At 51.4% G+C, this 26,289-nt stretch overlaps 1 protein-coding gene across 1 annotated transcript in view; it reads left to right on the plus strand.

Annotated features, from left to right (window-relative positions):
* DIAPH1 (diaphanous related formin 1) overlaps window positions 1-26,289 on the plus strand; it is a 1,645,861-nt gene that overhangs the window by 1,493,103 nt on the left and 126,469 nt on the right. The window contains exon 27 of the mRNA XM_069654133.1: window positions 10,157-10,243. Within this exon, the coding sequence (XP_069510234.1) occupies window positions 10,157-10,243 (87 nt within the window). The remainder of the gene's footprint in view (window positions 1-10,156; window positions 10,244-26,289) is intronic.

The following is a 26,289-nucleotide window of genomic DNA, read 5'->3' on the forward strand; positions in this document are numbered from 1 at the left end:
TAATCAAAGAGAGAATGGTAATTTTCGTCGCCCATGCGGCCAGAATTCCCAAAGGGGCTCCAATTATACACAGGGACAGGGTACATCATGGGGTAACAACCAACAGGCTACCCAGAGTTACGGCAGAGGAAACAAAAGAAGCCGTGGTAGAGGTAGAGGCAGCCCCAGCAGAGGCGGCACACCTCCCTCAAAACAGTGACGCTCCGCTCAGTGTCCGTTCTCACACATCCCCAATAGGGGGGACACATTTCCAACTTCACCCAAGCTTGGGAAGGGATCACATCAGACAGATGGGTGCTGTCCACAGTTTCCGCAGGATACTGCATAGAACTGCTCGAGTGTCCCCGAAACCATCCTCCACGTCAAAAGGTACATTCCTTGGACCACCAAAAGATCCTCCTCGAGGAGATCGTCAATCTTCTAGCAAAGGACGCGATCGAACTCGTCCCGGGCAACCGGGTAAACAAGGGTATTTATTCAACGTACTTCCTTGTGCCAAAAAAAGATTTAACAACGCGCCCAGTATTAGACTTACGCCCTGCAAACAAGTATGTCAAGCCCCAAAAATTACGCATGACTACTCTCCAAGAGGTAATCCCCCTCCTAAAAAAGGGGGATTACATGGCAACATTGGACATGAAAAATGCCTATTTTCATATTTCCATGTTCCCAGCGCACAGAAGATTCTTGCTCTTCAAGGTGGACAGTCAGCACTACCAGTTCAAGGTGCTGCCCTTCGGTATAGCCGCGGCTCCAAGGGTATTCACCAAGGTTCTGGTGGTGGCGGTGGCACACCTACACATGGAGGCAATCCCAGTGTACCCTTACCTGGACGACTGGCTCATCACGGGGGAGACCCCAGTAATTTGCAGATCAAACATTCAAAGAACGATCGACCTCCTCGTCGAATTGGGTTTCTCCATAAATGAGAAAAAAATCAGGCCTGGTGCCAAGCAACTCCAAACAGTTCCTAGGAGCTGTCCTAAACACTCAAGAGGGGTTGGCCTTTCCATCAGAGGAAAGAATTCGGAATCTACTACTGCAAATTCCTCTATATCAGCCCAGTCGCCAGATAAGGGTGCACAAAGCAATGCGTTTTCTAGGCATGATGGCGTCATGTATTTACCTGGTCCCCCACGCGCGCCTGCGACCCATGCAAGAATGGTTGGCGAAACAGTCGTCTCAGGCAAGTGGTCAGTGGGACGATCTAGTGGTCGTTTCGCCAACACTTGTACAAAGTCTTCACTGGTGGACAAGAGAGAACCTGTCAAAGGGGAAACCCTTTTACGATCCAGAGGTACATGCTGTAGTCACAACAGACGCATCCTTGTCAGGGTGGGGAGCACACCTCCTTCACCACACACCTCAGGGTCTCTGGTCTCAAACAGTGGCCAAGAATCATATCAATCTGCTAGAGCTTCTGGCAGTATTCAGAACGCTTCAAGCGTTCGAGCCCCACCTGTTGAACCGGTCAGTGCAGATCCTGACAGCAGCACAACAGCGATGTTTTACCTAAACAAACAGGGAGGGACTTGTTCGCCAAATCTGTCCAAGCTTGCCCTGAAAATATGGATATGGGCACTCAGACGGAACATTTACCTGTCATCTCAACATGTTCCAGGGGATCGCAATTGGCTAGCGGACGCTTTAAGCAGAGATCACCTCCCAGAAGAACACGAATGGTGTCTGCACAGAGAAGTCGTAGAAGACATCTTCTCACAGTGGGGTTTCCCCACTGCAGACCTATTCGCCACAAGCGAAAACTGGCAATGCCCTATGATTCGAATCCAAGTTCCCTCAACCAGACTCCCAGGGGGACGCCCTGTGGATGAACTGGTCAGGGATGTTTGCCTACGCTTTTCCACCAACCCCTCTCATGAGGAAGGTGGTCAGCAAGATGCACAGGGAATCGATGACGCTCATCCTAGTTGCTCCCATGTGGGCGAGGCAACCATGGTTCCCACACCTACGCAGACTAGCAGTGTGCGTACCCATCAGACTCCCGTGCTGCTACAACCTTCTGTCCCAGCACCAAGGTGAAACAGTGCATCCTCAACCCAGCTCAATGAACTTGGCAGCATGGCTCCTGAAGTCATAGAGTTTGGACATCTCAACTTACCACAGAGATGTATGGACATCCTAAAAGAATCTAGGAAACCTAACGCGAGGCACTGTTCTCCAGCATGGGGTCTGGCATGGATTCACATGCTCATGAATATTCCCCGTCGTCAGGCTGGGAATCCTCGGTAAAGAAAAAACCAGTATCAGTTTCGTTTCTGATCTGTCTTTCGTAGTAATAACCAATCACTGGTCTCTGCGTCATACTGACCACAGCCAATGACTGCCCTCTACCTAAGCACCGCCTCTGGCAGCCATCTTCAGATTTTTACCGCACGTTCATGTGTTGGGATCCTCGTGCTATTGCTCTCGAGCGTTAGTGCTATTTTTTCACGTTTTTTCTCAAAAACGTCGTTTTTTCGGTCAAAAGAGCCTCAAGCTCCACCGACTCTCCATCCGATCAACGGGGACCCGTGTCGGATTCGTCTGCGCCCCTCAAGGGTGAAGATTTCGTCGAGCTACGCTTTTGGAGGACTCCAGAAGTTTCTCAGGCCCGGACATGGCCCAGGAGAAGGGAAGCTCGACGCCCGGAAAGCTGTTCAGGGTCTGCCCTGGATGCCAGCTGCAGAACGTCTTTAAGGAGGACGAACACTCCTTTTGTCTCTACTGCTTACATGAGGACAAGACGCACGTGGAGAAGGACTGTGCGTTTTGCGGCAACATGTCGGAGCGGACCATGAAGGACCGCCATCAACGTCTCGCCAACTGGCTGGAAGGGAAGAGCCCGTCAGGCGAGAAGAAGAGGAAGAAATCCGAGCGGTCTTCTAAGACCTTTGAGGACGCCCCGGCGACGAGGGTCCAACACAAGGCAAAGCACCGCGAGTCCGCTGGCACCGGGAGCGCCGAACGGTCGGGCTCTACGGGCGCCAGGCAGGGCGCACCCTCCCCGGCACCATCAACCACGAGCCAGCGCTCTGGGTCGGGTAAGAGGAAGGCCGAGCACCCGACGAAGCTCCTGGAGAGGCCCCGGTCGAGCTCGAAGGCCCCATCGGAGGGGGAGCGAGGCAGTGTCCCCCCCCCTCAAGGATAAGGCGGTGAGCGCACCTAAGGTGGTGAAGGCCTTAATCCATCCGGCCAAGCCCTCTATCGAAACTGTCGCGGCGGCCCTGGCTCAGCCTGTGGGGGCTACACCAGTGGTGGCGACCTCGGGGCTCAGAGTCTCCCTGCCACCTCGGAGGGAGTCCTCTTTTGTGCCCATCGATAGGACCCCCGTGAAATCCCCCGTGGGGAAGAAAAAGGGGGGGCAGGGCGTCGTCGTAGATTCGGCCTCAACCTCGGAGGAGGAGCTGGTCGAAGTCTTAAGCCACGGCCTCGGCGTGGAAGAAGACCGGCCCGTCGGGATGGATCCCGACGCAGGTGACGACGACATCGTCGAGGGTACCGACGGGGCCCCTGATCGCCCGTCGGATTCCCCTCTGCCAGCGCCGCGAGACAACTTGGCGGCCATTTTGTTGGCTATACAGTCCTTATGCTCAGAGATAAGGACGAGACTACCGTTGCCAACGGAACCTCTCCCGTCGGGGGACCCAGAACCGGGACCTTCTGGTGTTCCCCCTACCAAGAAAAGAAGGATCCACCCTCCGCCTCCTTTTCAGCCGTCGCGCCCCTTCCAGCCCTCCTCCCCGTCCACCCGAGGGGATGATACGGGGACTGACACGGCAGCGACGGGTAAGGATGACGAGGTATACGACGAGGATGTACCGTCGTCGCCTCCCACCAGGGCTTCTCCGCCCGACGAGATTGGATCGTTCCACTCCATGATCACCAGGGCATCCGAGCTTTTCCAACTCTGCCCTGAGGAGAAGAAGAAGGAAGGTTTCCTTTATCAGCGGCGCGAGGCCAAGAGGAAGACGGTCCTCTCAGTGCCTCTATTGGACGACATTTGGGATGAGGGCCTCACCCTCCTCAAGAACCCTTCCACGACGCCAGCTAGAAGAGACCGGTACGAGAAGAAGTACCGGGTCCCGGACACGGCCCCCCTGTGCCTCCGGGCGCAGCCTACCCCGGACTCCGTCGTCTCCGCGGCGGCCAGGAAAAAAGCGGGGGGGGGGGTGCGGCCTCCACATCGACTTCCCCACCGGACGGCGAGGGAAAGAAATTGGACGCTATGGGACGCAGAGTCATCTCGTCTGCGGCGACGACGATTAAAGCGGCCAACGCCTTGGCTATCGTGGCCCGCTACGACAGGGAGCTCTGGTACAAACTGGCTCCCCTACTGGACTGCTTGCCGGACGACAAGAGGGAGGAGGCCCTGGAGATCCTGCAGGAAGGTGAGGTGGCTTCGGACCACGCCATTACCGTTGCGACGGACATCGCCGACACTGGGTTCCGCCAGTTGGGCAACGGCGTTTGCCTTAGGCGGTGTGGATGGCTCAAGGCTACGGACTTCCGTCAAGACGTTCAGACCAGAGTCCTGGAAATGCCCTTCGATGGGAACAACCTGTTTGGGAAAACAGTGGACGATTCCCTTCAGGCCATTAAAGCGGACACCGAGACGGCCCGGGCCCTTGGAGTTCTGCAACAACGACGGACGCCCTTTCGGAGCAGCGGAGGCAAGGGCGCCTCCAAAAGTTCCGGCGGCGGTTTCTCCACCTACCGTCAAGCGGCCCGCTCGTCGGCTCAGGAGGCCTACAGAGGACGAGGCAAGTCTGGCGGACCCCGCCGTCGCCGCCAAGGAGGTCAAGGCGGCAAAGCCTCGTCGAAGCAGGATTGAACCGACCGTGGGGTCGGGCCCCCACCGAAGCACCCCGGTGGGAGGCCGGCTGGCGAGCTTCGTCAGCGTGTGGGAGTCCATCTCCACCGACCGTTGGGTGCTGGACGCCTTGGCCCGGGGCCACGCGCTCGAGTTTCAAAGAAGGTGTCCGCGCGTCCCCCCCGTGGCCAGGAAAGAACTTCACGTCCCTCAACTTCTCCTGGAGGTAAAGGCGATGCTCAGGAAGGGCGCCATCGAACTCGTCCCAAAGAGACTTCGGGGCTCCGGAGTTTACTCGAGATACTTCCTCGTGAAGAAGAAGACGGGGGGATGGCGCCCCATCCTGGACCTGCGACGTCTGAACAAGTTCATCAAGGCGCAAAAGTTCCGGATGGTCACCCTCCAGCACGTCCTGGGTCAGCTGGAGGAAGGAGACTTCCTGTCGTCGTTGGATTTGGAGGATGCCTACTTCCATATTCCCATCCTAAAGGGGCACCGAAAATTCCTCAGGTTTGTGGTCCAAGGGCGTCACTACCAGTTCCAAGCCCTCCCATTTGGACTACGGTCGGCACCCAGGGTATTCACCAAGTGCCTTGCACCGGTGGCGGCGCAGCTGCGCCGCGAGGGGATCCACGTCTACCCCTACCTGGATGACTGGCTCATCCGAGCCAAGACGAGGGAGCTCGCCCTGGATCACACGGCAAGGACCGTCCGACTTCTCACGGACCTGGGATTCTCCGTGAACTACGCCAAGTCTCACCTGGTACCCGCGCAAAACGCACTGTTTCTGGGAGCGAAGCTCGACACAGTGTCTCTTCTGGCCTCCCCGTCGAAGGAAAGGACCAGGTCCATCCTGGGCAAGGTACAGCGGATGTTGGTTTCCGACGCGGCCAAGGTGAGGTCCATCAAGTCCCTCCTCGGAATGATGTCTTCCTGCATCTACCTCATTCCCATGTGCAGGCTCCGGATGCGCCCGTTGCAGGAGTTCCTGGACGCGCGCTGGATCCAAACGACGGGCAGCTTCGAGGAGAGGATCACACTCGACGAGAGTTTCCGCCGAGCGGTCCGGTGGTGGGGCAACCGCACGCATCTGACGGCGGGCATGGACTTCCAGACCCCAGACCACCAGGAGACAGTGACCACCGATGCCTCCCTGGAAGGGTGGGGAGCGCACACCGAAAATCTGCACGCGAGAGGCCTTTGGCTCCCGACGGAGAAGTCCCTCCATATCAACGTCCTGGAGCTCCGTGCAGTGTTCTGGGCCCTCAGGTCCTTCCTTCCGTCCCTCAAGGGCAAGGTGGTGAGGATCTTCACCGACAACACCACCACCATGTTTTACATCAGGAAACAGGGCGGAACCAGGTCCCCAGCGCTGTCCAAGGAGGCGCAGGACCTGTGGCATTGGGCTGTCGCCCAAAGGATGTTTCTGGTGCCGTTTCATCTGGCAGGGATAAAAAACACCATCGCCGACTCACTCAGCAGGGAGCTGCGCTCGTGCCACGAGTGGGAACTACGGCAGGATCTAGTGGATCGCCTCTTCCGACGGTGGTGCACACCCCAGATCGACCTGTTCGCGACGGCGACGAACTCCAAGTGCCGGAGGTTCGCCAGCAGGTTTCCCCAGGCGAGGAGCATGGGCGATGCCTTCTCGTTCCCCTGGGAGGGCCTGTTCCTCTACGCGTTCCCTCCTTTGCCACTGCTAATCCGGCTCGTCAACCAGCTCAAGAGGTCACGGTGCAGGATGATCCTCGTCGCACCTGCGTGGCCGAGGCAGATATGGTTCCCGGACCTTCTGGACTTGTCAGCGTCCCCGCCAATCAAGCTGCCGGTGGACGCGGATCTTCTCTCCAGGGAAGGAGGCGCCATCCTCCACCACGACCGGAAATCGCTGAACTTGCAGGCCTGGCTCCTGCAGCGCTAGAGTTTGGAGGATACGACATACCGGCCGACTGCAAAGAGGTTCTTGCAAAGGCCAGGGCGTCCTCGACTCTTAAATGCTACGGACACAAATGGAAGAGGTTCTCTGTCTGGTGCCACGCACAGAAGATTAACCCTCTACGGATTACGGCTCCCCAGGTACTGCCGTACCTGCTGACGCTGGCCAAAGCTGGACTGGCACACGCGTCCATCAAGATTCATCTTGCTGCGATCTCCCGATACACCAGAACCACGGGCCGGACGTCCTTGTGGTCTCATCGTCTGGTGAAAGAGTTCATGAAGGGACTGTTCAGATCGTTCCCGCCGGTGAAGGCTCCGGCCCCGGCGTGGGAGCTCAACGTGGTGCTGACCAAGCTCATGGGACCTCCGTTCGAGCCTCTGCACTCGGCCCCGTTGAAGTTTCTGTCGTGGAAAACAGCGTTTCTTGTGGCCATCACCTCCGCACGACGGGTGGGAGAGATCCAGGCCCTTTCATGCAAGGCCCCGTACTTGACTTTTCACGACACGAGGGTAGTGCTCAGGACGCACCCCTCCTTCATGCCCAAGGTACCGTCGGACTTCCATCTCAACGAACCCTTGGTGTTGCCTGTGTTCTTCTCGTCGCCTTCGTCGCCGGCTGAGAGGACTTTGCACTCGCTGGATGTGGCTAGAGCGCTGAAGTTCTACGTGGACCGCACGAGGTGTTTTCGGAAGACGTCACAACTCTTTGTGAACTTTGGACCTGTCAATCAGGGGAAGGCTCTCTCGAAGGCTTCCATTTCCAGATGGCTCTCCGGCTGTATCATGTACTGTCATCGGTTGGCAAACCGACCGCTGCCTGGCCGTCCGAGAGCCCATTCCACCAGAGCGATCGCAGCTACCACGGCGTTCCTTTCTGGTGTGCCCCTGCTGGACATATGCAGGGCTGCTACGTGGAGGTCGACGCACACCTTCACGAAATTCTACTGCGTCGATCGGGATTCCAGGGAGGAGTCCAGGGTCGGCCAAGCAGTGCTGCGCAACCTGTTCGCCTGAGGTGAGCCTGGTGAGGAGGTAAGATGCTTAATGTTGAGTTTGATGTACTGCTTAATGTTGAGCCGTTGCCACCTCCCGTGGTTGTGCATGTGTGTACTGCTATGTATTCTTTATTCATGAGCATGTGAATCCATGCCAGACCCCATGCTGGAGAAGGAACAAGTTACTTACCTGTAACTGTTGTTCTCCAGCATGGGTCTGGCATGGATTCACATGCGAACCCTCCCGCCTACCCCTCTGCGGCTCTTCACTTGGTCATACTGCCACTTCACGTGCTTCCAAATCTGAAGATGGCTGCCAGAGGCGGTGCTTAGGTAGAGGGCAGTCATTGGCTGTGGTCAGTATGACGCAGAGACCAGTGATTGGTTATTACTACGAAAGACAGATCAGAAACGAAACTGATACTGGTTTTTTCTTTACCGAGGATTCCCAGCCTGACGACGGGGAATATTCATGAGCATGTGAATCCATGCCAGACCCATGCTGGAGAACAACAGTTACAGGTAAGTAACTTGTTCCTTACTTTGATAATTGGAAAAGGTTCGTTATCTGGTGCCAGAATAAGCAAATCAACCCGGTTGATTGCACTTCTTCCAATATTGTCACATACATGCTCCACCTGCTGGATGCAGGGTTGGTATTTAACTCTCTCAAGGTACACCTGGCAGCGCGGTCAGCCTACACCACCTCCCACAACAAGGTTTCATGGTGGAAAGTACTAGTAGTTAAAGCCTTCATGGAAGGGGTAAAGAGACTCCACCCTCCAATTTCAAACCCACCACCAGGATGGGACCTTAATGTGGTGCTTGCTAAACTCATGGGCCCACCCTTTGAACCCATGCATAAAGCCAGTCTCAAACACCTGACCTATAAAACTGCCTTCTTAGTAGCCATTACTTCCATAAGAAGGGTCAGTGAAATTCAGGCTCTGTCAGTGCAGGATCCTTTCTTTACGGTTCATAAGGATAAACTGGTTCTACGAACACACCCTAGGTTCTCACCTAAGTTTATTTCTAAATTCCACATTAACCAGTCCATTGAGCTTCCGGCCTTCTTCCAAGAACCCAAAAGCTCTGCTGAGGTGAAACTACACACTCTAGATGTGCGAAGAGCAGTCCTCTACTGTGTAGACAAGACCAGGCCGCTAAGAAAAACAGACCAACTGTTTGTCTCCGTAGCTACAGGCAGAGAGGGAGATCGCGTCTCTAAAGGTGCCATCTCGAAGTTACATTACATTAGTAATGCGCACTATTGGCCCTCAGGAATAAAGGCGCAGACAAGACACAGACAAGTAATATACAACAGTAGGACACAAGACATATCTTCCTCGCAGGGACGGGAGGGTTAGAGGCATAAGGGGACAACCAGAGTATGTACAGCTGGGTCAACCCTAAATATCAAATCGCAAGTGATAGGTAATGGTGGAAAGAGAGGTCATAACGAGGAGTTCTCTTATTTAATTAAGCAAAGAGAAGTGGATAGTCAATTGTATCCAGCTATGTTACTCCCTTTCTGAAAGAACTCTGCCTTTTACGCTAAGAGCCCACTCCACTAGAGGCACTGGGGCCACTCTGGCTTTCATTGCAAATGCACCCCTCGACACTATTTGTAAAGCAGCTACTTGGAGCTCTATTCACACTTTTACTCAGCACTACTGCATTGACACTCATTCCAAGACAGACACTCAAGTGGGACAAGCGGTTCTAAGACATTTATTTACTCACCGTAATCGTATTTCTGATGCTTAGATTCACATGCGCCCGCCCTTCCTCTTCTCTGAGAGAAGGCGCATGGGTGCTTGTAGTCTTATCTATCTGCTTGGATAATCTGTACTCACGCTACTCCTCATGCTACCTCATGTCAGAAAAACACAATCTGAGGCTCCTACACATGTGAGGGACCATGGGTACAGTGGACGTCACACTAGGGATAGTATTTCTGGCACGCCCTATGTCGACGCCCATTTACGACTTCAAAAAACAGACTGTAATACTCTGCAGCTTCCACTAGATGTCGGCCTATGCACAGCATGTGAATCTAAGCAGATACAAGCATCAGCAATACGATTACGATGATGATGCTCTTACAGGTATTACAAAAGCTGGGTAGAATGGAAACACATTATTGAAATGGCATTTGGAAATGGAAATTGTGTGTTTTATCAAAGTATAATGAAGTCACTTTCACGGAATTCCAAGTAAGGATTCCATGCACTTTTACCCCTGTACTGATCTGATGGCCAAGGTAAAGATGTGTGTGGACAAAAAGCTAAAACAAATGTACTCGTTTCATAAAACGTGGGCAGATAATCTGTGTAATTGGATACTTATTAGGAAATGTGTGACCTTTCTTTAGCACCCAATAAATAGTAATTTTTGTTGTTTATTCTAACAGAAGGTGATGAGACTGGTGTGATGGACAGCCTTATGGAAGCCTTGCAGACTGGTGCAGCATTCAGAAGGAAAAGGGGTCCACGACAGGGTAAGTGCTTACCTCATTTATTCATGCCCATCTTATACATCCTTCTCTACTACATGCCCCATGTGGATTTATACAGAAAGGAGGAAGACTCGCTGACATCACCTCGACGCTCCTGTTCCTCTTCTTCATCCCAATACTTAACTCTGAGGCCCCACCTCCATCATAAGAACTCTTTTTCTTTCCTCTTAATGTACAAGCCTCCCACTTACCCAGTATACCTGAGTAAAAAAAAAAGAAGTCCTTTCTCCTGCCAGGAATCTGACATTTCCTGATGTGGGGCACTGGGGAGCAATGTAGCTGGCCTCCTGGATATCTTCTCCAGCAGGGTGGCAGGTAATGCCCTGGATGGCATGGCTCCATCATTCCCTCCGGGGCAGAGCGTGAAGTTGAGCGCCTTCTCTCTTCTGGCTGGCAAGGACCTCTCTGGTCCCTTGCTTAGTGAGGGATTCTGATGGAGGGCCTGCAGTGCGACAGCCCCAGGCGGATGACCATTCCCTGTGGTAAGAGCAGACGTGAGCATGAAGAGCACCGAGATCGGTTGCCTGGTTGCTGGGCTCCTCGTCTCCCACTTAATCCTTTTCGGTTCCCTCCGAGCATAGTTGGCACATTTTGTGCTTGGCAACTCGGCGCCACCATGGGCCAGAGAGAATGATGGGCCCTCAGAGTATCATGGCAACCTGGGACACTTAACGTGTCAGCTCCCCTGTGTGGGAGCGCCTTTCTACTAAAAGACCCGATTGATCTTAGTGCTTTACTAAGGTGGCAGTCAGGAAGAGTTTAGGAGGCTCAACCCTGTCTTTATAGTTACCTGTTGCTGCGCGTCTATTGGTTTTCCTCATTCTTTGTACAGAACTCCAGGGATTTTGCTAGCTTTCCCTAGCTAAAATGTGAAAACATAAGGAGAAAAGAGACTTTTTGGAGCGATCTGAGGATTCTTCTAGCCCTAAGAAGAAATTCTGTAAAAAGAAGGCAACTAAATAGAAAGCTCTTAAAGGAAATTGAGATGAGGCAGACGATTTAATAAAATGAGGGAAGAAAAAAAGGAAACGGTCCCCCTAAGCTCTTCTTCATTCTCCTCTTCAACACAAGGGGCAGCTTTCTCCTCATCTTCATTATTTTCAGTCGCTAAGGAAAATATATATATATATTTCTGAGGCTTGTGGAATCTGCTTAGATCACATGCTGTGCATAGGCCGACATCTAGTGGAAGCTGCGGAGTATTACAGTTTGTTTTTCGAAGTCGAAAATGGGCGTCGACACAGGCGTGCCAGTAATACTATCCCTAGTGTGACGTCCACTGTACCCAAGATCCCTCACGCGTGTAGGATCCTCAGATTGTTTTTTTCCGCCATACTGGTCGGAAGCATCTTGCGGAGTTCCCTGGCCTTAGCCATACTTTTGCTGTTATTATAATTATACTTCTTATTCATTCCCTTCCCCACCCCAACGTCGACCCTCAACCTCGACGACGGCTGGAGAAGTCATCGACCGTCGGCTGCTGCACGACGGATCTGGGCCTAGGAAGGCCGCCGGCCTCGGCCCGGGCCTAGTAGGCCGCTGGCCTCGGCCCTTACAAGTAGGGAGAGTGGGGGGTGGTACATACTCTTCACTCTTGATATATAGATTTACATTTATATATTCCTACACTTAGCAGCCCGCTGCCTTAAGGTGCGTATGGAGGGTACCCCTTTTCAATTCTGCCCCAAGTGCAATCGCAAATACCCTTGGGTCGACAGGCACTCCACGTGCAATCTCTGCTTGCCGAGGGATCACCCCGAAGCGAACTGCAGAGCGTGTAGTAGGTTTAAACCTAAGACACTTAAGGACCGTTCGACAAAGCGTTGGGCCCACCACGCCAGGCAGGAGGCCATGGCAGCGGAGGGCGCCTTCAGCGATGGCAGCGACGCCGTACTTTCGGACGGCGAGGGCATTATGGCGTCGAAAGACAGCCGACGAGCGCAGGTCCCCGACCTCTGAAGGTCGTCCGGCAGGGCGGCTATGGGGAAGACCCCCGGCGACGCAAGCGCTACACACATAGCATACACTAAACACACTAAGACCAACCGGACCTCGACGACGTCGACTTCCCGGAAAGAGGCACAAAAAGAACGGTCCGACTCGGTGTCCTCTGGGCGCTCTCGATCGAGATCACCTCACGACGCAAGGCAATCATCCACTCTTGCCAAGGGTGCCTCGCTACACACATTAACGGAAGTTCGATCGTCGGGAGACGAAGACGACTTCCACCCCCAGGCCGCGCTCCAAGATACCGAGACCGCGGTTAACACCAGTGAGGCCCCACGCCCAAATACCTCTCCAGACCCTCGGCGCCAGGCGTCGAAAGTCTCTGGGGCCTCCAAGGGACAGGGAAAACATTTTTCCACGCACGGGGAGGGGGGGAAACAGCGGAAAGCACAGCCTTCCACCCCTGTAAAGCCATCCTCTCACCCTAGGCAGACAAGTAAACTCAAGTCTACCCTTGAAAAATCCCATAAATCATCACCTGCTAAAGTAATACCCTGTTCCAGGGAATGGTCCAGTATAGACATAGACAGAGTTATGTCTAGGATGTCTTCCTTGGCTGATTTTTATGACAAGAACCCAGAACACTTTCTTTCATATAACCCTCAAGGGGCCACACCCTCAGGCTCCTCCGATCCTATCCCGCTAAGTAAAAAGCCCCGGGTCGAAAGTCCTGAACCCTTCAAGGTTCAGCCTTACTCCACCCCATATTCTACTCCACTCCCCAGTTACCAGGGACAAGTTTTCCCTGAAGAGGACCAGGAGTTAGAAATTATGGAAGAACAAACCGGGACAGATTACTATGCAGAAGATGAGGACCTGGAGGAGGAAGAAGATGAGCAGGAAATGTACAGAGTAGATTCCCCAGTACAAAGCGAAGCCCCAGTTACTGACTCTCCAGTTGATAACCAGCCCCTCCTTAACGAGGTTCTCGCTCGAGCAGCGGAACACTTCCACATCGACACCCACGGTGTACAGGAGGAAAGGGACTTCGCGGAGGAGTTTGTAGGAGAGAGAAGACCGGTCGCTCAGACCATCCCTATCCTCAAATCCATCCAACGAAGAATAGATCCTTCCCTGGTGAATCCTAACCTCACCAGAGCTGTCAACCCCAGAATTGAAAAGATTTTCCGGGCAGCCCAGTCTGACCCTCTGTATATAAGGGGACATCTTAAACCAGATTCCCTAGTGGTGACCAACACTAGAAAAAGGGCTGGCACGCCCTTATCTTCATCAGAAGCTCCTCCCGACAAGGAGAGCAAAAAGCTTTACGGGTTTGGCAGGAAGGTAGCCTCAACGTCCGCCTACCAAGCAAGGATTGCGAATTCCACCACCCTGTTGGCTAGTTACAATTGCCATCAATGGGAAGAAGTCGCGGCGCTCATTGCCTCTGCTCCAGAACCGTTAAAGGGCCAGCTGGCTCGGATCTCGGCAGAGGGGAGAGCCGTGTCTGGTTGCATTTTAAAAGCAACTTTCGACGCCGCTGACAACGCAGGGAGATTGATAGCAGAAGGTACTGTTATCAAGAGACATGCGTGGTTACGGCAGTCGGGATTCAAGACAGAGACCCAGGCTTCTTTAATAGACAAGCCAGTGGAACCCGACCTATTATTTGGGAAAGCGGTCGAAGACGCACTTAAAAATGCTAAAGATGAATATGAGACTCTCAAATCCCTTGGCCAGCTTACCAACAAACCCCCTAACCAGAGGGGGAACAATAATTTTCGTCGCCCACGCGGCCAAAATTCACAAAGAGGCAACTATGCCCAGGGACAGGGTACACAATGGAATAACAACCAGCAGTCTACCCAAAGTTACGGCAGGGGTAACAAGAGAGGTCGTGGAAGAGGCAGAGGCAGCCCCAACAAGGGAGGGGGCACGCCTCCACCAAAACAGTGACGCTCAGTTCAGGGTCCCTTGCCACGCAACCCCAGTAGGGGGACGCATTTCCACCTTCACCCAGGCTTGGGAAGGGATCACCTCAGACAGATGGGTGCTGTCAACAGTATCCGCAGGATATTGTATAGAACTACTGCAGCGTCCCCGGAATCATCCTCCACGACAAAGAGTGCACTCCCTAGAGCATCAAAGGATCCTTCTCGAGGAGATCGCCATTCTGCTAGAAAAGGACGCGATAGAACTCGTCCCAGGACACCAGGTAAACAAGGGTATCTATTCAACTTACTTCCTTGTGCCAAAGAAAGATTTGACAATGCGCCCAGTATTGGACTTACGGCCTGCCAACAAGTATGTCAAGCCCCAAAAATTCCGTATGACCACGCTACAAGAGGTAATCCCCCTCCTAAAAAAGGGGGATTACATGGCAACCTTGGATATGAAAGATGCTTATTTTCATATTTCCATGCTCCCAGCGCACAGAAAGTACTTGCGCTTCAAGGTAGACAGTCGCCACTACCAATTCAAGGTACTGCCCTTCGGGATAGCTTCAGCACCAAGGGTTTTCACCAAGGTACTGGCGGTGGCGGCTGCACACCTACGCAGGGAAGCGATCCCGGTGTACCCTTATCTGGACGACTGGCTCATAACGGGGGAAACCCCAGGAATTTGCAGATCAAACATTCAGAGGACTATCGACCTCCTCCACGAATTAGGCTTCTCCATCAACGAGAAAAAGTCAAGTCTGGTGCCAAGCACCTCAAAACAGTTTCTAGGAGCTATCCTAGATACTCAGAAAGGATTGACCTTCCCTTCGGAAGAGAGAATTCGGAATATACTTCTGCAAATTCCGCATTATCAGTCAGGTCAACAGATAACAGTACGCAAAGCAATGCGGTTACTGGGCATGATGGCGTCATGCATTTACCTGGTCCCCCACGCGCGTCTGCGCATGCGTCCCATGCAGGAATGGTTGGCGAAACAGTGGTCTCAGGCAAGTGGTCAGTGGGACGATCTAGTGGTCGTTTCGCCAACACTAGTACAAAGCCTACTCTGGTGGACAAGAGAGAATCTCGCAAGGGGAAAACCCTTTTACGATCCAGAAGTACAGGCAGTGGTGACTACAGACGCATGCCTGACTGGGTGGGGAGCTCACCATCTCCACCACACAGCTCAGGGTCTCTGGTCTCACTCAGTAGCCAAGAACCACATCAATCTGCTAGAGCTTCTGGCAGTATTCCGAGCGCTAAGGGCGTTCGAGCCCCATCTACTGAACTTGTCGGTGCAGATCAGGACGGACAGCACGACAGCCATGTTCTATCTGAACAAACAAGGAGGGACTCGTTCGCCAAATCTGTCCAAGCTTGCCCAGAAAATATGGATATGGGCACTCAGACGGAACATCTTCCTGTCATCGCAACATGTTCCAGGGGAGCTCAATTCCCTAGCGGATGCTCTAAGCAGAGACTCCCTCCCAGAAGAACACGAATGGGTCCTTCACAGAGATGTAGTAGAAGATCTCTTCTCTCAGTGGGGTTTCCCCACTATAGACCTATTCGCCACAAGCGAAAACAAACAATGCCCAGGATTTGCATCCAGGTTCCCCCAACCGGACTCCCAAGGGAATGCCCTGTGGATGAACTGGTCAGGGATGTTTGCGTACGCTTTTCCACCAACTCCTCTCATCAGGAAGGTGGTGTACAAGATGAACAAGGAATCGATGACGCTCATCCTAGTTGCTCCCATGTGGGCGAGACAACCATGGTTTCCACACCTACGCAGGATGGCGGTGTGCGAACCCATCAGACTCCCAGCCTGGTACAACCTACTGTCCCAGCAGCAGGGTCAAACAGTGCATCAGGAACCCAACTCTATGAACCTAGCAGCATGGCTCCTGAAGTCATAGAGTTTGGACATCTCAAATTACCTCAGAGGTGTATGGACATTCTAAAGGAGTCCAGGAAACCAAATACAAGGCACTGTTACTTTGATAAGTGGAAAAGATTCGTTATCTGGTGCCAGAATAAACAAATCAACCCGGTTGATTGCACTCCTTCCAACGTTGTAACATACATGCTCCACCTGCTGGATGCAGGGTTGGTTTTTAACTCGCTGAAAGTACACCTGGCAGCCCTCTCGGCTTACACCACATCCCATAACAAGGTCTCGTGGTGGAAGGTACCAGTGGTTAAAGCCTTCATGGAAGGAGTAAAGAGACTTCACCCTCCTATTTCTAACCCACCGCCAGGATGGGACCTCAACATGGTGCTAGCTAAGCTCATGGGACCCCCATTCGAACCCATGCATAAAAGTAGTCTCAAACACCTGACTTTTAAAACGGCCTTCTTAGTAGCCATTACCTCCATAAGAAGGGTCAGTGAAATTCAGGCTCTGTCAGTGCAGGATCCTTTCTTTACTATCCACAAGGACAAACTGGTTTTACGCACACACCCTAGGTACTCACCTAAATTCATATCCAAGTTCCATGTAAACCAGTCCATCGAGCTTCCGGCTTTCTTCCAGAACCCGCAAAGCTCGGCTGAGGTGAAACTACACACTCTAGATGTGCGTAGGGCGGTCCTATACTATGTAAATAAAACCAGACCGCTAAGGAAAACAGATCAACTGTTTGTCTCCGTAGCTACAGGCAGAGAGGGGGATCGCGTCTCTAAGGGCGCTATCTCGAAGTGGATTATCAACTGTATACAGCTGTGTTACTCTCTTTCTGAAAAGACTCTGCCTTTTACGCCAAGGGCCCACTCTACTAGAGGCATTGGTGCCACTCTGGCTTTCATTGCAAATGTTCCCCTCGACACCATTTGCAAAGCGGCTACTTGGAGCTCTATTCACACTTTTACTCAGCATTACTGCATTGACACTCATTCCAAGGCAGATACACAAGTGGGACAAGCGGTTCTAAGACATCTGTTGGCTCATGACCCTTCTCACATCCCACCTCCTTCTTCAGGTACTGCTCGCTAATCTATGCACAGCATGTGATCTAAGCAGATTCCACAAGCCTCAGAAGGGATACATTACTCACCGTAATCGTATTTCTGATGCTTGTATCTGCTTAGATTCACATGCGACCCACCCTTCCTCCCCTCCGAGAGAAGGCGCATGATTGCTTGTGGTCTTACCTTTCTGTCTATCTGCTTGGTTTATCTGTACTCACGCTACTCCTCATGCTTCCTCATGTCAGAAAAAATACAATCTGAGGATCCTACACGCGTGAGGGATCTTGGGTACAGTGGACGTCACACTAGGGATAGTATTACTGGCACGCCTGTGTCGACGCCCATTTTCGACTTCGAAAAACAAACTGTAATACTCCGCAGCTTCCACTAGATGTCGGCCTATGCACAGCATGTGAATCTAAGCAGATACAAGCATCAGAAATACGATTACGGTGAGTAATGTATCCCATATATATATATATATATATATATATTAGTACTGTGACTAGGAAAAGTAAGACTAGGAGTCATTAAGATTACCGGTAAGTAATCGGAGCATTATGTTTCAAGCATGCTGCTATAATTGCAATCTTAGCCCATTCTGCGTCGGAAAGCCACAGGATGCTAATTCCTTTTGTATGCACATGGAAACATAAGTCACATTTTCAATATCCCCTTTGATCTTTTAGGGATGGAATAGTGTGATCTGGAACCATGAGCCCCCATCCATTGTGAGGTCTGGACAGATTGTGTTAGAGGCAGCCATGTTAATTTGAGTAGTATTTCCCCAGTACCTTCACATGTTGGATGCCTACTCAGTCGAGCCGGCTTATTTGTCATAGGAATGCATGTGCGCACCACAAGTGGCTGCTTGCTCAAGGTGTAGGTAGTTTTGCCAATTGTAAGTGCAGTGTAGGTACATTCCATCTCTTAAAACTCACTGTAAATTTATATAGAGGCACTACTATCCCTTCTGTGTAGTATTCTGCTATTGAGATTGATTTGAACAGACTGGCTTAGTTTTTGCCATTTTATAGCTTAAATTGTACTTTTCTCACATAAGAACATGTAATCAACAAAATTTCTTTGAAAAAATTCACCCATTCAAAAATAGCAATTGTTCCATGGCACGTGCCGTCCGTGATATATTGCAAGTATGGAACTAGCCCCACCCTCTAATTGTGAACCTATTATCAATCATGTTAATGTATAGTGCTTCATGCGGTCTTGCTCTGCCTTCCAAACGCTGTAATAGCTAGTGGTGCTCCATTTATTTTCCCCATGATGGATGAAGGGAGAGTAGTCTCTGCTGTGGCATTCGAATTTGCAGAGTGCAGGTTGGTCATATAGCAAAGGAAAGACCTGAAATGAGAATCATGTTTGTTTATTTTTTTAAATCGCAGGGAAAGCGTTGCTTTTTTGTACAAAAATGCTTACAGAATTTGCAGAGCCGAGGAGATGGGTCCTTTACAATGGGGTGAGAGAATGTGACCTGAAGACCAGGTGTCGCAGAGGAAGGTGGAAACTTAAACCAGGGATGGGGACAGGACAAATTGACATAGCATAGAGATGGTGGAGGAAGTGCTGAAATAAGGAGGGAGGGTTGACCGAAAGGTTCTGTAGAGTTGTCCATGGAGGGTAGGGAAGAGAGGTAAACCGGGTGATGTAGAAGCATAGAGCGCTGGGAAACAGGTTCTTCAGAAAGGAGGAGAGCTTTGAGGTTGGATTTAAATAGTGGTATAATTGAAATATTACTGACGGGGAAAGAAAGAGCATTCCAGCGTAGGGGAGCAAAGATTGACAGACCGGAACTGAGAGGGAGCACAGGGGCTGGTATGGTGGAAAAGAGGTGAGCTGTGGATGATCTTAACGAGCAGGAAAGAGAGTAGGGAGTGCATTGAGCAAATGGGTAGGGTCAGGGATAGTTTTGAAGACAATGATACGTTTATACTTGGCCATTTGTTTCATAGATAGCCAGCCAATTTGGTGACAGGCAGCGGACGTAGAGGTAGCGGGAAAGGTTGAAAAGTGGGCAGACTGAAAAGTTGATGACTTTGTCAAGCGGTGGAAAAGCATAGTTGAGAAAGTCATAGAGGAGACATGCACAGTAGTCTGATCTGGAAAGGACTAAGGTGGAGATTGTGTAGCACTATTCAAAGGAAGAGGACATATTTTTCTGATGTTAAGGTTGAGTCTGGTTGCAGAGGCATATTTGGAGATGGAGAGCGAGAAGTTGTGCGATGGGTCGAAGAACACAAATTATAACAAATCAAGTAAATGCCTACTAGGTTTTGGGTTATTAAGATCTCATTGTTTACCCCTTCCTCTGATAACAATTCTTGAAAATAAATGTTCATCATAGTTTGGTAAAAGCCCGATTTTGCTTCTCAAGCCTTTGCAAACAAAGTGGTTTCCTTTACAATCCTTCACAATCTTGGACATTTCACTGAGGTAGACATTTATTTACTTTTCTCATCCCCTTCCAGATATTCTGGATATTTCTTGACCACCCCCTTTCCAGGGCCATTAAACCTCTTCTCAGAGTTGTAGTTAGTACTTGTGTTATGGTCCACTTTCTCTCATGGACTTCCTGGCCCACTTCGTTATCTTTATCCTGGCTTGGTTGCTTTAAACCTTTACTGGGCCCTCTAGCCCCTTGGTTTACATCCTCATGTTTCTCCAGCATGACGTCTGACATGGATTCACATGCTCAGGAATATTCCCGGTCGTCAGGCTGGGAATCCTTGGAAGAAGAAAAACAATTTCACTTTCACTTACAAACTGTATTTCTCCCTTAAACCAATCACTGTACTCTGGGTCGTACTGCACCCATCCAATGCCGGTGCTCTCCCTAAGCCGCTCCTCTGGCAGCCATCTTTAGATTTTTCCGCACTTTTCAGTGTTGGGAGTCCTCGAGTTTGCTATGCGAGCTCCTTCTGTTTTTTCAAGTTTTCGACGGAAAAAAAGGTTCTATTTTTGTTCTGAGAGAGTCTCCATCTGCTGATAGTGGGGATCCGTTGTCGGAGAATTTCGGCGCCCCTCAAGGGCAAAGATCGTTGAAGTTTCCAGAAGGCCATCGGGCCTACTTTGTGCCCTCCGACCACGACAGAGGAGAATGAAAGAAGGAAGATCCCTCTTAAAGTCCTGCACCAAGAGCAGGCTACGAAATGTGTTTGTTGAAGATGAGCACCTGCAATGCCTCTACTGCCTGCATCCAGACCGCAAGGAAGGAGAATGTGAGATATGCTTCGGTTTCTCCAAGTAGACGGCGAAGGATAGGCACAGTAGAATGGCGGCGTGGCTGAACGCCAAGGGCTCTGCCCTGTGCTCGGAGCAGTGCTCATGCCTCATCCATGACAGGCCGGTTCGAGGAGCGGTCTTCTAAGTTCTTTGAGGGCGCCTCATCCGTGTGTGCCCAAGACAAGGCCAAGAACCGTCAGGCCGGGTCCACCGCGGTCACTGCGGAAGCTGGTCCAACGGAGGACACAGCGCGATCGACATCACCACCCGCCTCCATTGCCAGCCAGCAATCAAGCTCCTCCTCGAAAAGGAAATCTTTCATCCCAGCTAAACTACGGGAGAAGCCTGAGAAGCCACGGATAGAGGAGAAGGAGGCCCAATCGGCACAGGATACGACTTGGTTGACGATAGTTGGTGGAGGCTGCTCTCGCAAAAGCTAAGGGGGCTGACCTGGTGAAGGTAGCCCCCACAGGGCAGAAGGTATCCCTGCCCGAGGCTCAAAACCGCTGCAGTGACTTTGGCAAAGTCTGCTGGCACGCGGGAGAAAACGACACCATCTCAAAACCCGGTACCAACCCCAGCCCCTTAGGGCGGAAGGGGGGGGGGGGCAAGGAGGCCCTGGATCAGTCCCAGGCCATGGACCAAACTATGGAAGTTTCATCCATAGGCGATGAGGACCTGCAGTCCTTACACACGGTCCACAATGACGTGGAAGAGGATGATGGCGACAACGGCGCAGTGCCTAATGTTCCTATCACTCCAGCTCAGCTGAGGAATTTGTCTGTGGACATCCTGTTGACCCTCCACAAGTTGGTGTCGGAGATTCAGAAGAGGATGCCACTGGGCCGGGTTCCAATGGTTTCCAAGGCCCCCGATCAGCCACCAGCGAAGAAGAGGAAGCGTCATCCGATGCCCCCATGTCACCCTCCACCCGTGTCAGGCCCCCTCTTGCCCAGCAGACCCAGACACGGGTGTGGGGGTGGATACGGCCATGATGACGATACCGTTGCTGCAGCCGCGCATCTCGGCAGCCTAGGGCATCCCCACCGGGTGAGGTGGGGTTGTTCCATTCCATTATCGCCAGAGCCTCCAAGCTATTCCAGCTTGTAGCCGAAGAAACAAGAAAGACAATCATGGTGGTGCCTCTTCTGGACGACATGTGGGAGGAGGGCCTGGCCCTCTTGAAGAACCCTTGCACAGCTCCGGTCAAACTGGATAGGCTGGAGAAGAAGTACCGCACCCAAGTGCCTGAGGTCGCAACCATCACTGGATTTGGTGGTTTCAGTGGCTGTGAGGAAATGGTTGGCTAACCCGCCCTAGTCATCTTCAGTCCCTCCTGACAGCGAGGGGAAGCAGATGGACGCCATGGGAAGTAAGGTATTTACACTGCGGCATCCACCATCAAGGCAGGCAACGCACTGGCGGTCCTAGCCAGGTACGAAAGGGAGCTGTGATACAAGCCTGGGGTGATTTTGGAGTTCCTCCCTGACAAGAAGATGGAGGCAATCGCTCTCTTCCAGGAAGGGGAGGTAGCACGGGTTCACAGTGGCGCTGGACATTGCTGACAGAGGGTTTCAGCAGATGGGGAACGGTGTCTGCCTTCGTCGCCAAGGCTGGATGAAGGCCACAAATTTCCGCCAGGAGGTCCAAGCTAAGTGACTGGACATGCCTTTTGACAGAGATAACCTTTTCAGGAAGGTCGACGAGTCCCTACAGGCCATCAAGGCAGATACAGAGATGGTCCGTTCCCTGGGCACCCTCCAGCAGCACTGCACTTCTTTTCGCTCCTCCAGAGAAAAGGCAAGCAGGTCTTCAGAAGATTTCTGCTCCTCGTACTGTCAGCCTTCCAGATCCACAACTCAGGAAGCCTAGAGGCCGTTCCCAGGCCTACGGTGGAGGAGGACAGCGTCGCCTTCACCCGCAATGCAGGATCCCGGCGCCGAAGCAAGCCTGAACCTGCCAGGATGTCGGTCCCCCACCCGTGCACCCCGGTGGGAGGCTGACTGACGAGGTTCATCAGCGAGTGGAAAAAGATCACCACTGACAGATGGGTGCGGGACGCTCCCGCCCAAGGACATATCCTGGAGTTTCAGCGCAGGTGTCCGCGGATCCCTCCGGTGGCCGGTCAGGAGCAACACATGGTCATGCTGCAAAAAGGGGCGATAGAACTAGTTGCCCAGCGACTCCGGGGCTCCTGAATCTATTCCAGATACTTTTTAGTCAGAAAGGCAGCCGGGGGCTGGAGGCCCATTCTACACCTGCGATGTCTGAACAGATACCACAAGTCCCAAAAATGCAGGATGGTCACGTTGCAACACATGCTCGGCCATCAGGAAAAAGGACACTTCTTGACGTCGCTGGACCTGGAGGTCGCCTACTTCCACGTCCCCCATTTTACAGGAAACACTGAATGTTTCTACGCTTCATAGTGCAGGGACAGCACTACCAGTTTAAGGCCCTACCTTTCGGATTTAAGTCAGCCCCAGAGTGTTCACGAAGTGCCTGGCACCAGTGGCGGCCCATCTGCGTCCACGGGGTATACACATATACCCGTACCTCGACGACTGGCGCATTCCGACCCGCTTGTGAGAGTTGTGCTAGACCCCATCGCAAAACACACTGTTCCTAGGAGCCAGACTCAATACAGTGTCCTACCTAGCGTCCCCCTCTGAGGAGAGGGTAGCGGCCAATTAAAGAAAGTTGTCAATGCAGACCGCCACAATGCGAACTATCAAATTGTTGCACGGCGTGATGTCATCCTGCATCTACCTTATCTGTCTCTGCAGGTTACAGGTGCAACCTCTTCAGGAGTTCCTGGACGATCGCTGGATACAGGTATCCGGAAACCTTGCGCACAAGATCCCGATTGACGAGGAGTTGCGTTGAGTGATAAGGTGGTGGGCCGTACGCTCCAACATCGCCCATGGCACAGGTTTTCAAAACCCTGCATACCAGAATACGGTCACCACGGACGCTTCTCTGGAAGGCTGGGGAGCCCACACAGGGCATCTGCACGCCAGAGGCCTGTGGCTGCCAGAAGAGAAGGATCTCCATATCAACATCCTGAAACTACAGGCGGTGTTCTGGGCCCTCAAGTCATTTCTTCCATCTCTGAAGGGCAAGGTGGTGAGGCTCTTCACAGACAACACCACCACAATGTTCTACATCAGGAAGCAGGGGTGCATTCGATCCCCAGCCCTCTCCAAGGAAGCACAGGATTTGTGGTGCTGGGCCGTCAGACAAGAGATGTTCCTCATTCCTAGCAGGAGTCAAGAACAGCCTCACAGGCTCCCTCAGCAGGGAATTGCGCTCCTGCCATGAGTAAGAACTTCGGCAGGACCAGGTGGGCCGCATCTTCGTCAAGTGGGGCAGGCCCCAGATCGTTCTGTTTGCGACGGCGGCAAACTCCAAATGCCAGAAGTTTGCCAGCAGATTCCACTAACGGAGGAGCCTGGTGGACGCATTCTCCTTCCTGTGGAAAGGCCTGTTTCTGTACCGGTTTCCTCCATTGCCTCTCCTGCTACGAGTCATCAACACACTCGGACAGTGCCAATGGAGGATGATACTCACCGCCCTGGCGTGGGCGAGGCAGATTTGGTACCCGGACCTTCTCAGCCTGTCAGCGTCGCCTCGGGTCAAGCTACTAGTGGTTCCAAATCCTCTCACCAGAGAAGGAGGCGCAATCCTTCACCACGACCCAGGATCGCTGAACCTGAGGGCTTGACTCCTGCAGCCCTAGAGTTTGGAGGATATGAGTTTCCTGGGGACTATAACGAGGTCCTCGCCAAGGCCTGGGCGTCGTCGACTTTGAAGTGCTACTGTCACAAGTGGAAGCGTTTTGCTACGTGGTGCCGGTCTCAGAAGATTACCCCTCTGATGGTCACAGCCCCGCAGATTCTTCCATATTTGCTATCCTTAGCCAAGGACGGACTGGCGCATGCCTCTATCAAGGTACATCTCCTGCTACACCAATTCTCCAGGAAGATCTTCACTTTGGTCTCACCTACATGTCAAGGAGTTCATCAAAGGACTGTTTCGATCTTTCCCGCCGGTGAAGGCTCCTTCGCTGGCATCGGAACTCAACGTGGTTCTAACGAGGCTCACTGGGGCCCCCTTCGAGCCTGCATCAGCCCCTTAAAGTTCCTCTCATGGAAAACGGCTTTCCTTGTGGTCATCACCTCTGCCAGGATGGTAGGTGATATCCAGGCATTATCCTGCAAACAGCCATACCCGACTTTCCACAAATCGAGGGTGGTGCTGCAGACACACAACTCTTTTATGCCACAGGTTCCGTCAGAATTCTACCTCAACAAGCCTTTGGTGTTGCCTGTTTTTAAAAAAAAAAAAAGTTATTAAGTTATTTAACCAACACATTTGTTTTTTTTCCACAAAACATCATTTCATATAAAACAGAAACAAAAAAATGTAACAATTTCTTTTTACAGTCCATCAGTTTTCTAAAGTCTAAAATCCTACAATTAAAGAAAAATATCTTACTTATAAGTATTACTATGATAAATAAACTTGACTTTACATCTTTAAAATGAAAAAGAAACAAAAGAAACAAAAGAAAAGAAATATGAAATCATCAACAGAATTTCGATTGAATAAAACCAGACTCTTGCAGTTCATTTTTCACATTAATTGTTAACGAGTTTTCCACTCCTGATGACATTCTGTCCCAAAACTTATCCGAAGATAACCCATCTATCGAGATTGCCAGGGGGCTTAAATACTTCTCTCTAAGAAACCTTGTGCCCTCACAAAACCTTAGCAAATGCTCTATTGTTTGGGTTTTGGGATCTTTACAGTCTGGGCAAAGGATCCTACAATCCTCCTGCTGCCCCCATCTCGATAGAACTGCACCTGTCTGAATCTGATCCAACCTCATTCTGAGAAAGTTCTGTCACACTCTTTTATCTGGAAATTTTAGGAGATATCTAGGAAGAAAACCCTGTTTTTTGTCACACTTCGAGAGTGATACTGCTACTGTGGAGGATCTCATTTGGTCAATTGTGTTGATCCAATCCGTTGTCATTAAGGCCTTTTTTCGACTTCAATGGGTTTGAAAGCAGTGTGACTTCGTCACTGCCACACCCCCTGAGCGACTCCAGTGTTGACCTTCTCAGGTCTTGTAATACCCCCGGGGGTCCTTTATAGAGATGTTTCAGGAGGTCCTCATATAATGAATTTCTCAGGAGGCTGACAATCGACCTATACAGGGAGGTAAGCTTCCAATCTATCTGGGACTTTAAGGACCTAAGGCCTAGTTTGAATCTCAAACCTGTCGTTGGAGTTCCCTAGGGCAAGCTTAAGGCCTTCTTCCAGATTTTTCCTTCTATAGATTGCCAGTCAAATGACCAAGCAATAGGTCTTGCCTCTATCCCATATAGTAGAATAGGTACAGTCTTTGCTGTGTAGAATCTCACCGCCGGGAGCAAAGAAAACTCACAAAATTGACTGATCACCCTCTGGAGTTGCGATGTTAATTGGTTGATTCAAGCAATAAATTCAGCCCATACCAGATTTCTCTTAGGACAAGCATAAAGCGTATAGCCTAAATAGACAATCTCTTCCACTACTTGAATGGGATTATCCCCTATTCTCCAATGGAATTTCTTTGTACATATTTTCTTTCCCCCGAATATCACTATTTTTGATTTATCCGAGTTAATCTTTAGGTCGTTATCCTTCATGTACACCTCAAGAGCAGACAGGAGTCGCTGTAGTCCTATTGCTGTTGTATCCATGAGTACGATATCATCTGCGTACATGAGCCATTTTATGGATCTAACACCAATTTTTACACTCCCCAGACCTTCCATGTCAATTCCATTCGCAAAATCGGCTAAGTAAAAGTTGAAAAGGAAGGGGGCTATCATACATCCTTGTCTCATCCCTCTGTTAATTGATATCTTCTCAGAGAGGTGG

The sequence above is a fragment of the Ambystoma mexicanum genome, chromosome 3q (genome assembly GCF_040938575.1).
Source record: "Ambystoma mexicanum isolate Mex_15411 chromosome 3q, UKY_AmexF1_1, whole genome shotgun sequence".
Taxonomy (NCBI): domain Eukaryota; kingdom Metazoa; phylum Chordata; class Amphibia; order Caudata; family Ambystomatidae; genus Ambystoma; species Ambystoma mexicanum.